This window comes from Hemiscyllium ocellatum, chromosome 29 (assembly GCF_020745735.1).
Source record: "Hemiscyllium ocellatum isolate sHemOce1 chromosome 29, sHemOce1.pat.X.cur, whole genome shotgun sequence".
Taxonomy (NCBI): Eukaryota; Metazoa; Chordata; class Chondrichthyes; order Orectolobiformes; family Hemiscylliidae; genus Hemiscyllium; species Hemiscyllium ocellatum.
The window spans coordinates 23741810-23754050 of NC_083429.1; the positions used below are offsets into that span (position 1 = coordinate 23741810).

At 39.7% G+C, this 12241-nt stretch overlaps 1 protein-coding gene and 1 non-coding gene across 5 annotated transcripts in view; both read left to right on the top strand.

Moving 5' to 3' along the window:
• The window catches only part of ccdc15 (coiled-coil domain containing 15), a 39989-nt gene that overhangs the window by 25765 nt on the left and 1983 nt on the right, over window positions 1-12241 (top strand). For 3 of the 4 annotated variants that reach the window (XM_060846949.1, XM_060846950.1, XM_060846952.1), the window contains 3 exons: window positions 4900-5019; window positions 8377-8480; window positions 10481-10651. In XM_060846949.1, coding sequence (XP_060702932.1) covers window positions 4900-5019; window positions 8377-8480; window positions 10481-10651 — 395 coding nt within the window. The remainder of the gene's footprint in view (window positions 1-4899; window positions 5020-8376; window positions 8481-10480; window positions 10652-12241) is intronic. The other variant, XM_060846951.1, reaches the window with a different exon arrangement.
• Window positions 3135-3359, top strand: LOC132829734 (small nucleolar RNA SNORA53). The gene has a single exon (XR_009646272.1). It is a non-coding gene; the product is annotated as a small nucleolar RNA SNORA53 (small nucleolar RNA).

Consider the following 12241-nt stretch of genomic DNA (forward strand, 5'->3'; position numbering starts at 1 on the left):
GTATGGTGATGAAACGTTTGAAAATGAACCTTCCAACTCAGCGAGCAAACTTACATCCAGAACCTCAACCTGAGCTACAAATCTTCTCAAAACTTGCTAATTATAAAAATATTAGTAATGTCATTCCCTAATGTTTCTACACATAATGTGGCCTCTAAGTGCAACATGTTTAGCTTTAGTTCTTTTATTTTTTTTCCATTATGTTCAGTGGTGTTACCATCACTGAATCCCCAATATCAACATCCTTCAGGTTACAATTGACAAGAGACTCAACTGGACTCGCCACATAAAGATGTAAAGATGAGGCGTGAAGGTTCAGTTGGGGCGATAGAGAGTTATAAGGTTGCCAGGAAGGATCTAAAGAGAGAGCTAAGAGAAGCGAGAAGGGGACATGAAAAGTCTTTAGCTGGTAGGATTAGGGAAAACCCAAAGGCTTTCTATAGGTATGTCAGGAATAAAAGGATGACTAGGGTAGGTATCGGTGCAGTCAAGGATAGTAGTGGGAAGTTGTGTGTGGAGGCGGAGGAGATTGGAGAGACACTAAATCAATACTTTTCATCAGTATTCACTCAGGAACAGGACACTGTTGCTGATGTGAATATGGAGTCACAAATGATTAGAATGGATGGCCTGGAAATATGCAGGGAAGAGGTTCTGGGAATATTGGAGAGGATGAAAATAGATAAGTCTCCTGGGCCTGATGGCATTTACCCTAGGATCCTATGGGAAGCTAGGGAGGAGATAGCAGAGTCATTGGCCTGGATTTTTATGTCGTCATTGTCAACGGGAATAGTACCAGCGGACTGGAGGATAGCGAATGTGGTCCCCTTGTTCAAGAAAGGGATTAGGGATAGCCCTAGTAACTATAGGCCAGTGAGTCTGACTTCAGTGGTGGGCAAAGTCTTAGAGAGAATGGTAAGGGATAAGATTTATGAACATCTGGATAGGAATAACGTGATCAAGGATAGCCAGCATGGTTTTGTGAAGGGCAGGTCGTGCCTCACAAACCTTATTGAGTTCTTTGAGAAGGTGACTAAGGAAGTGGACGAGGGTAAAGCAGTAGATGTTGTGTATATGGATTTTAGTAAGGCGTTCGATAAGGTTCCCCATGGTAGGCTAATGCTAAAACTACGGAGGTATGGCATTGAGGATACATTAGAGGTTTGGATTAGGAATTGGCTGGCTGGAAGGAGACAGAGGGTAGTAGTTGATGGACTATGTTCATCTTGGAGTGCAGTTACTAGCGGTGTACCACAAGGATCTGTTTTGGGACTATTGCTTTTTGTTATCTTTATAAATGATCTAGAGGAAGGGCTTGAAAGCTGGGTAAGCAAGTTTGCGGATGACACAAAAGTCGGTGGAGTTGTGGATAGTGAGGAAGGAAGTGGTAGGTTACAGCGGGATATAGATAAGTTGCAGAGCTGGGCAGAAATGTGGCAAATGGAATTCAATGTAGCTAAGTGTGAAGTCATTCACGTTGGTAGGAGTAACAAGAAGATGGATTACTGGGCTAATGGTAGGCTACTTGGGAGTGTGGATGAGCAGAGGGATCTTGGTGTCCATGTACACAGATCGCTGAAAGTTGCCACCCAGGTAAATAGTGCTGTGAGGAAGGCATATGGTGTACTGGGCTTTATTGGTAGAGGAATTGAGTTCCGGAGTCCTGAGGTCATGTTGCAACTGTATAAGACTCTGGTGCGGCCTCATCTGGAGTATTGTGTGCAGTTTTGGTCGCCACACTATAGGAAGGATGTGGAGGCATTGGAACGAGTGCAGAGGAGGTTTACCAGGATGTTGCCTGGAATGGTAGGAAAATCTTATGAGGAAAGGCTGAGGCACTTGGGGCTGTTCTCATTGGAGAAGAGAAGGTTTAGGGGAGATTTGTTAGAGGTGTATAAGATGATTAGGGGTTTAGATAGGGTCGACACTGAGAACCTTTTACCGCTAATGGAGTCAGGTGTTACTAGGGGACACAGCTTTAAATTAAGGGGTGGTAGGTATAGGACAGATGTTAGGGGTAGATTCTTTACACAGCGGGTTGTGAGTTCATGGAATGCCCTGCCAGTAGCAGTGGTGAACTCTCCTTCTTTATGGTCATTTAAGCGGGCATTGGATAGGCATTTGGAAGTTATTGGGCTAGTGTAGGTTAGGTAGGATTCGGTCGGCACAACATCGAGGGCCGAAGGGCCTGTACTGCGCTGTATCTTTCTATGTTCTATGTTCTATAAACAGAGTGGTTACATGAGCAGGTCAGAGGCTAGGAATTCTGTACCATATGACTTGCTTCCTTTCTCCCAAAGCCTGTCCACTGTCTACAAGGCACAAGTCAGGAGTACGATGGCACTCTTCCCCACTTGCCTGAATGGGTGACGCTACAACAGCTTAACAACATTGAGAACAAAGCCGCTCCCTTGATTGGTACCATGTCCACAAGCATCCACACCTTCTACCACAGATGCTCAGTAGCAGCAGTGCACTGCAGAAATTCAGTAAAGATCCTTAGGCAGCACTTTCCAAACCCATGACCACTTCCATCTAGATGGACAAAGGCAGCAGATAAATGGGAACACTACCACTCACTGTCCTGACTTGGAAATATATCATCGTTTCTTCACTGTCACAGAGTCAAAGTACAGGAATTCCTTCCGTCAGGGCATTGTGAGTCAACCTACAGCAGATGGACTACTGTGGTTCAAAAGGTCAGCTCACCACCACCTGAAGGGTAATTGGATACAGCCAATAAATGCTGGCCAACAAGCAACTCCACATTCCACAATTGGGTGGCATGGTGGCTCAGTGGTTAGCACTGCTGCCTCACAGCGTCAGGGACCTGGGTTCAATTCCAGCCTCAGGCGACTATCTGTGTGGATTTTGCACATTCTCCCCGTGTTGGTGTGGGTTTCCTCTGGGTGGTCCGGTTTCCTCCCACAGTCCAGAGATGTGCAGGTTAGGTGAATTGGCCATGCTAAATTGCCCGTAGTGTTCAGGGATGTGTAGGTTAGGTGCATTAGTCAGGGGTCAATGTAGAGTAATAGAGTAGGGAAATGGGTTTGGGTGGGATACTCTTCCGAGGGCCAAAAGGCCTATTTCCACACTGTAGGGAGTCTGTGACTGTTAGTGAATACAAAAATAAAAACATGCTTTAGGTCCACCTCTGGGATATATCTGTTGTGCCTTGCTGGTAAATCTGTGGTGGTCTTCAGAGACCGGCAGGTTATATGCACCAACTTTAGTTGTTGCACAGTCAAGTGTGCTTGATCATTAGCATGTAATATACTTGCATAGTAGCCTCTTTGATGTGAATGATCTGTTGCTTCAGACTGTATTCTGCTATTGGGACTTTGCTGCATGGGCATATTTATTAAAATCAGTCTGGTTTAAATATCGCAACAAAATTCAATACAGTCATACTGTACTATTTCAGTGGTGTTTTAACTTCCCAAGCAATTATATATTCCTTTTGAGTTATGAATTATTTAAATGTTAGCCAGTACTTATCTTCCATCATTAATTTTTTGGCTAATTTCCCAATTTCAGACACTAAGTTGGCTTTGTTTAAAATTAAGTCCACAGTTTTGTACTTGGCTGCATCACTCTTCTTATGAAATTCGTCATACTGTGATCCCCAGAGAATCATACTCCTAATTAATCTCTCATTACACAATGAGATCTAAACTAGTCTATTCCCTAGCTGGTTCTTCAAAACGATATTCTAGAAAACTGCCTTCTGTCAGTTTATCTTCCAAGCCAATTTAGTTCACCCAGTTTCCATGAAGATTAAAGGTTCCCAAACTTATTGCTATGCTCTTGTTATATGCTCCTTTGATTTCCTGATTGTAGACTCTGCCCAATTATATTACTATACATGGTCATGTAAACTACCAGTGTTGCTGTTCCATTTGTTACTTAGCAGCTGAATGCTTAATAATTCTGTGTTCTGATTTTCTGAACCAAGGTCCTTTCTTTCCCTACTATTTTCATCCTTTTGATACCAGGACTACCTCACCTCAGTTTCCATTTTGCCAGCTTTTCTAAGACTGTGTGTATGTGTTAGCAAAAATGAATGACTCTCACCAAGCCTTTTTTTAATGCATGGTGAACGGAAAAGTCAGTTTTAATTTTAGCTTCCATATGTAACCGACTTCAGTAAAAACCAATATTGCAAAATATCTGTCTTTCCTGTTGTCTCCATATTGTACAGAATTCTGAACCAAGGATAATGGTTTTCCATTTCAGTGTTATATCTTAATTCTTTGCAAATCTTCCACATCTGATCTGAAGCAAGCATATTTTACAAATATATTAGTGTATTTAAAACCTGATTTGTACTTAATTACTTAATAGTTTCATGGAATTGTTTTAAAATTTACCCTGTGACAATTTGATTGAAGCCTAGATGTTTTGGCCTGTTGTTGTAACTTAGTCATATATTTTATAATTATTTTTAAAAGGTGAATTGCCATTGTTTCAGAGGACCATAGCGTTGCTCTCTCAGAGAGAGAGAGAGAGAGAGAGAGAGAGAGAGACGATTGGAGGTGGTTTAACCTGAGAATCACCATACCTCAGACAAGGGAAGAGGTTGAGAAGGAGGGAACCTTCTAACCTCAGCCAAAAATGAGAGTTGAACCTGTGCTGTTGGTGTGACATCTTCACAAACTAGCCATCCAGCAGATGATTTGAATTAAGTAATGTACATAACGGCAAAATGGATATTTAAGTCTTAAAAAAAGTGAATTAAGAGAAAAAAGTCTTTTGACATTAAAGGTGCACATCCCAGAAAAGGGTTTAAAATTCATTTCAATAAACTTTGTGACTTTCTAACCCCTTAAGCCTTGTTATTGATTATACACTTCCCTGTAGACTCATAGCTGATTTTGTGTATGTTAATTATTATTTCAGCCCTGTAGTCGACTTTATTGTGAGCCCTACCCCTCAAGTTCCTGTGTAGGGTTTAGTACTGACTATAAGGCAGCACTGATCTTGAGACCTGGTGTGGACCAGGAAGAGAAAAAGAAGCAGGTAAGACCTCCAAACTTTTATGGATCAATTTGACCTTTTTCATATGGAAATGGACAGCTTACCTTTAAATTTGGGAGGTTGCGTGAAAGGAAAGCAAAAAAATCTTTCAATATTCTATGGTTTCTGATTACTTCATCCATGTTGAACTAATTATGGAAGCTGTGTAATGTGCATAGAGCCTCAACTAATAGACCCAGTAAAACTGCCAAATAATGTGATATGTGAGCAATTGAATTGTTATTGCAATTATCTGAGGTAATCTCTAAAAATTTGTTTTTCTTGTCTTATATGTTGTGTATGTGCTGCAATAGAATTAGACACAGTCCGCACGAACTTACAAAAGGGAAATCATGTTTGACAACTTATTAAAATTCTCTGAGGATGTAATCAGTATAGTTGATTGGAGGAACCAGTGGCTGTAGTTTGTCTGGACTTTCAAAATGTTTTCAACAAAGTTTCATAAAAGAGATTAATGTGTAAAATTAAAGTGCATGGGATTGGGAGGTAGTGTATTGAGAAAAGTGGCTAGCAGACAGGAATAAATGGGCCTTTTTTGAATGGCAGGCAGGACCCCAGCTATTCACAATACATGTTAATAATTTAGATGTGGGGAACTAAAGGTCACATTTCAAAATTTCCAGATAACATACATCTGGGAGAAAAAGTAAATTGTGAAGAGGAGGTAGAGATGTTGCGGTGTGATTTAGACCGGCTACGTGAGTGGCCAGATACGTAGCAGATACAGTATACAGTGGAAAAATGTAAGGTTAGCAAAAATAGGAAGATAGATTATCATTTGATTAGTTGTCAATGTGCATTAGTTGCTGAAAGCAGTAAAGACGCCTTTTGTGGCAAGAGGATCTGAGTACAGGAACAGTGTTAGAGGGCATTGGTGAGGCCGCAGCTGGCATATTGTGTGCAGTTTTGGTCATCCTTTCTGAGGAAGGATACTCTTGGTACAGATGAAGTGCAACGATTGATTCCTGGGATGGCAGGACTGATTTATGAGACAGATTGAGTTAGTTAGGATTGTGTTCACTGGAATTTAGGAGAATGAGGAATGGGGATCTCAAAAATCTATAAACTTCTAACAGGATGTTCCTAATGGGGCAGTCCAGAACCAGTAGTCTTTGATCTTTGTTTAAGGCTAAAGGGCAACCTTTTAGGACTGAACTGAAGAGAAATTTCTTCACCCAGTGAGTGATGAATCTGTAAAATTCGCTACCACAGTAGTGACTGAGGCCAAAGCATTGTGTTTTCAAGAAAGGTAGATATCATTCTTGTGGCTAAAAGGATCAAGGAATATGGGGGGGAGGAAAGGATTGGGGGTATTGAGCTCGATGATTGATTTAGCCATAATCATATTGAATGGTGTAACAGGCATGAGGAATGTCTCCCAGCTTCTGTTATCTTCCATGTCTATCTGTTTTTTAAAAACGTATCAGTGCTGAATTGGTGACTAAGAAATTAAATAGTAAATACCTAAGCAAAAAACAGTCAATTTGTGTTCCGTTACTTAGCCTGAGATTATATATCTAAGGCTGGAGTTAGGTATGCACCTTTCTTTTTCTTTCTTAAGTTATGAACATTCTTGGAAAATTTTGTATTTATTGCCCATCACTTGAGTAGGTGTTGCTAAGCTGCCTTCTTGAACTGTAGCTTCAGAGATGCAGGCACACTCCCCATAGTGTTTAGGAGAGAGTTCCAGCATTTTGACAGTATTGCAATTCAGAATGTTGTGTAGCTTGAATCGAAAACAAAATGGCAATGTTTGTATGTATTTGCTGCCATTGTCCTTTGATGTGGTATAGTTTGTGGATTTGGCTGGCACTTTCAAAGGAGCCTTGGTGAGTTTCTGCAGTGCATCGTGCAGGTGTGGCACACTGCTGCCATCTTGTGTCCATGGTGCATGAAGTTCTGATTAGGTGGACAGTTTTGTCCTGGAGGTGTTGTTGAACTTGCAGTGATCAAAGTGAGAAGTATGCCTTCACACTCCTCACTCATGCATTGTGAGAGACTGGATTTGTGGGAAAGTGGTGGCAAATTACTCATTTCCTAATTCCCAAACTCCAGACTTGTAGCTATGGTAGTTTCAGGTTTTGAGTTAACTCTAACTGTTGTAACTCTCATGATTTAATCCAGTTAAATGCAACATGATCTGGACAATATCCAGGTTTGGGCTTACAAGTGGCAAGTAACATTCATACCACACAAAAGCCAGGCTATGACCATCACCAATAAGAGACAATCTAACCACTGTGTCTGGACATTCAATGGTGTTACAGTCACTGAATCCCCTACTATCAACATTCTGAGGGTTACCATTGACCAGAAACTCATTGGACTCACCACATAAACACAGTGGTTACACGAGCAGTCAGAGGCCAGGAGTACTGCGGTGAGTAACTCACCTCCTAACTCCCCAAAGCCTGTTCACCACCAACATAGCACAAATCAGGAATACACAGGAGTGCAAATGGAATACTCCCCATTTGACTGGATGGGTGCAGCTCCAACAACACTCGAGCTTGACACCATCCAGGACAAAGCAGCCTGCTTGATTGGCACTACATCCACAAGCGTCCACACTCTCCACTGCTGATGCTCAGTAGCAGCAGTGTGTACTATCTACAAAATACACTACAGAACTTCACCCATGATTCTCAGACAGCACTGTCAAAACCCATGACCACTTCCATGTGGACAGGGGAAGCAGATACATGTGGACACCATGACCTGTAAGTTCCCTTCCAAGCCACTCACCATTGTGACTTGGAAATATACCACCATTCCTTCACTGTCGCTGGATCAAAATCCTGGAATTTCCTCCCTTGTGGCATTGTGGGTCAACCCACAGCAGGTAGACTGCAGCAGTTCAAGAATGCAGTTCACCACCACCTTCTCAAGGGCAACTAGGGACAGGCAATAAACGTTGGCCAGCTAGCGACACCCACTTTCCACAAAAATAAATAAAAAACAATTTATGGTCAAAGCTAATCACTTGAATGTTGATGTAAATTAAGTGGATTTTTTTTTCCTTTAGCAAGTAAACCAAACCTCATTAAAAGATACCAGGTTGCAGGCTGACTTGAGGTTTAATTTATCCTGTATTAACAGCCAAACATCAATTCCTATGTTTAGATAAAAATATATACCGACTTGATTTTTTTTATGCTTTCATTTCGTGAAGAAGGCCCAAGAATCTGTTTAATGTGGAGGGGTACTGCACGTTTAAAAGACAATTACTTACTTTGTGTCTGGTTATCTTTCAGAAGCAAGCATCTGCAGCTAACTAGAGTAATTGAAAGTATTGAAATAATGCCGATATATTTCTGGATTGATTTTTCTTTTTCCCAGCGTGGTAACCAGTATTTGATGTACCGTCGCCTCTTCATGGATATTGAACGAGAGCAGGTGAAAGAACATCAGCGTCAGCGAGAGCATGAGAAGAGGATAGCTAAGTGAGTTAGTTTTAGTTTAACAGGAGTAGGCCATTCAGCAGTTAAGATAGTGCTGAAACTTATATCTTACACACTGCCTGCATTTAGAAAAATCCAGTGCTGGTCTTGTTGCAATTGTTGGTAGGATTGTCCAGAGACTTTGGCACCTAAAAATACTTAACATCATATGCCCAAAAATGACCAACTCCTTTAATATTTGAACTCCAGTAGAAGACTTTTTATATGAGTCTGAACAAAGTAAATCAGCTTCATACAACCATTTGGACCATCAGGTGTGCACTGACTCTTTTGAAAACAAGTCCAATTAATTCCATTCCCTACAATTTGTTTCTTCAAGTGTTTATCCAGTTCTCTACCGAAGGTTATTATTAAATCTGCATCTACTACCCTGTCAGGCTTTTGAATTCCAAAACCCAGCTCTTTGTTGCATTTAAAGAAATTCTCATCTCCCCTGTAGCTGTAGAGTCAGAGTCATACAGCCCTCTCCTTCAACTCAATCATGCCAACCAGGTCTCCCAAACTAAACTAGTCCCATTTGCCAACATTTAGCCCATGTCCCTCTAAACCTTTCCTGTTCATGTACCTGTTCAAATGTCTTTTAAATGTTATAACTACCACTTCCTCTGGCAATTTTTTCCACATATGAATGACTCAGTGCCTGAAAAAGTTGCCTGTCAGGTCCCTTTTTAAACCTTTCCCCTCACATCTTAAAACTATGCACTCCAATTCTGAACTCCCTTACCCTCGAGAAAAGACTTTCTGTCCCTCATGTTTCCCTAGCACTTTTTCTGTTGTGATAGTTCTTGTATTTATTTCCTCTCCTCCTTTTGCCATTTGATTATTTAATATTTTTAGATGCTGTTAGTGCCTTCTACTATAAAGGCTGATGCAAAGTATTTATTTCTTGGTTCAGTATTATTACTTCCCCAGTCTCTGACCAGCAGCAAGACCATGGTGTTTAGGGCTGACCTTATCTTTTCTGTGCTGGTGGTAAGACTTCCTGTGCAGGTTGAGGGATGCAGCCATCAGGGAGGTAGCTAAGAAGGTTAATGGAAAGGTGCAGAAAGTCCAAGCCGGTGCCCCCTTGCTGTCAGTTTTATGGCCTGTTGCCCTTTTGCAAATCGCCTAGAATCCATAACCTCTGATTTCTTGATTATTCAATCATTTGGAAACTAATTCCGAACATAGCCCATTTCTGTAAAATTCCATTAAATGCTTGTTCGTTCTTTACACCATGTAGTCTTTTTTTTAAAATCATGGGGTCTTTCACCTACTTAGTTAACAGTAGGTAATGTACTGAAAAAACTGATTGAAATATATGGAATTACTCATATGGAAAACTACCCACATTGTTCAGAGAACAGCAATTCATTTTGGATAACAAGGCAAAGAACTGTTGGATGCTGCATGTGTAATACTACCAGACTGCACATAAATGTGTAGAGCTTCATTATTCTTGAATTCAAACTGGCTGCAAACAAATTATAACAGGTTTCTTGCCTTTCGAATTGTTTCCTGAACTTGCACGTTATCTTGTTTTGTTCCTTGTACCAATGTCAATACTTGGGTAACACTTTCCTTGTGACAAGCCGCTCTCAAACTATGGCTTGGAGCGACCGAGCACTGCAGCACTGTTTCTGCACATGCATGCTAATGTGTCATATGGTGATGGTACAGCCAGACAGTTCAGTTTTACCAAAATGCTTAATGATTGTAAGCACTTGTACTAGCTTTCCTTCTAAGGAGGATAACCCCTTTTGAAGCAAATTGTGAACATTTCTGGAAATCATAATGTATCAAAAAACTTGCATTTGTAAATTTTTTTTTGTGTTGATGATGTCTAATCAAGCTGTTGACTCAGCAATTACATTTGGAAAAACAAAACAAAAACAATGGATACTAAGATGAAGTGCTTAGCTTGTAAATAACATGTAACTCAGACCAATCTTCAGTCTTTGTTTCAAGTCAGTATTTATGTTTCTTTAAAAATCTTTGTTCAGAATTAAGGAAGAGAAGGAGAAGCTAAGGGAAGCAGAAGAGAAAAGAATGCTTAAGCTGACTCAGCAGAGTGAGCTAATGGGTGAAAGTGAAAAGATTGCTCAGTTGAAGGAAGAGGAGAAACAAAAGAAAACTGAACAAGTCAAAGCGCAACGCAACAGAGAGAGCACCAGGTATACTGAGAATTTTAGGAGAATGATTTTTTTATATAGTGACTGCAAGAGGAAGTAAATCCTGTGACCAAATTTTTCTTTGCTTCTCAGCTTTTTAGTGCAAGATGTATGTACAGTGTTTGAAACATATATTTTTAGTATCTTGCTGGAGAGTGGATTTTGGAGACTTTCTTGAACAAAAGGATATTGCTATTGTAACTGAAGGATTAATCAGTTTGTCTTAAAATCTGCTACTGATTTCTCTTTAGACTTCAGTAATGGTAATCTGTTAGCTTTCCCTTATAAGTGAGGAAGTACTTTAGAAGTACTTATGTGCAGTTTGGTAGTACATGTCAATTCGGGTGCCATGAGCAGAGAACTGTTGAGTTAGGATTGGTCAAAAAGAAACAATCAGTTTAAACAATACTCCTAATTATAATTTCCAGTGAATATTTCAGATAACATAAATGTAAAGTTTGACAAAAGAAAAGTGTGTGACTAATCTCAGATGTGGCAGTAGGGTATACACTGTGTTGGAGCAAATTACTGCAGATGCTGGAATCTGAACTATAAACAAAAATTGCTGGAGATCACAGCAGGTCAGGCAGCATCCATGAAGAGAAAGCAAGCTAACATTTTCGTGGGAAATTAAAATAAATGGTGTATCTTAGTAATTTCAAACTTCACATTTCGCTTGGTAGAAAAGCAAGATCAAAATTATTGAGGAAGTAAATTAAGGTAATTGTATCATTTTCGGAAGAATAAAATGTTGGTTATTAAAAGCGGCAAGAGTGAACATCATTAAAATTTGCCTGATTATGTGGAGCTGTATTAAGTAACGCAGAAACAAGTGGCTTGTCTCAGAAGGGGGAAGAAAAAAAAGTATAAAGAGATTTGGGATTCAAAGCCACATAGTTTACCAACTTAATTTGAAAGTAGAGCTTTTTCAAATCCTTCAACAAAACATGTTAATTTTTTTAATGAAAGTAAGTGTTTATTTAATTGCAGTATAGTTAATCTTTTGGATCTGGCAATGAATATTGTAAAACTTATTGATTTAAGGAATCCATTATTAAGAAGAAAATGATCATTTGACCTTCCTCTAATACTGTGTTAAATAGATTCTTGTAAGTTGGGACAAATGGGCTTTTCCGCAAAGTAGGAACTGTTTCACTAATTGATTTTGCGTATAAGCTGGTGAGAAATAACCTCACATTTTTAGTCATTTATCAGTAACTTACAACTGTGGCAAAAATGTTCCGCTATGTACACTTTAATTATATTGTGAGTTTTACATTATTACTTTCAATTTACTGTAGTTTTTAAGAATGTTAAATGCGTACAGTGCATATTGCAGTTGGATGGAGGGAAGGCCTGTATGTTTTAGGTTTAACTTTGATTACTGTGCTGGAGAGAGGTTTTAATAAATGGAAGCAGTTGGTTAAAATTCTCTTTGAAAAATGAACCCAGCATTTTCTCTTCAGTGCTTTTCAATTTGTACAGCTAAAATAAAACTGAAAATATCAAACCTGTTAACAGTTGAAAATCAAAAGACTTGGGACTGACCCTTCAGAATATTAGTCAAGCATTCACTAAGTGTAGGTTATTTGG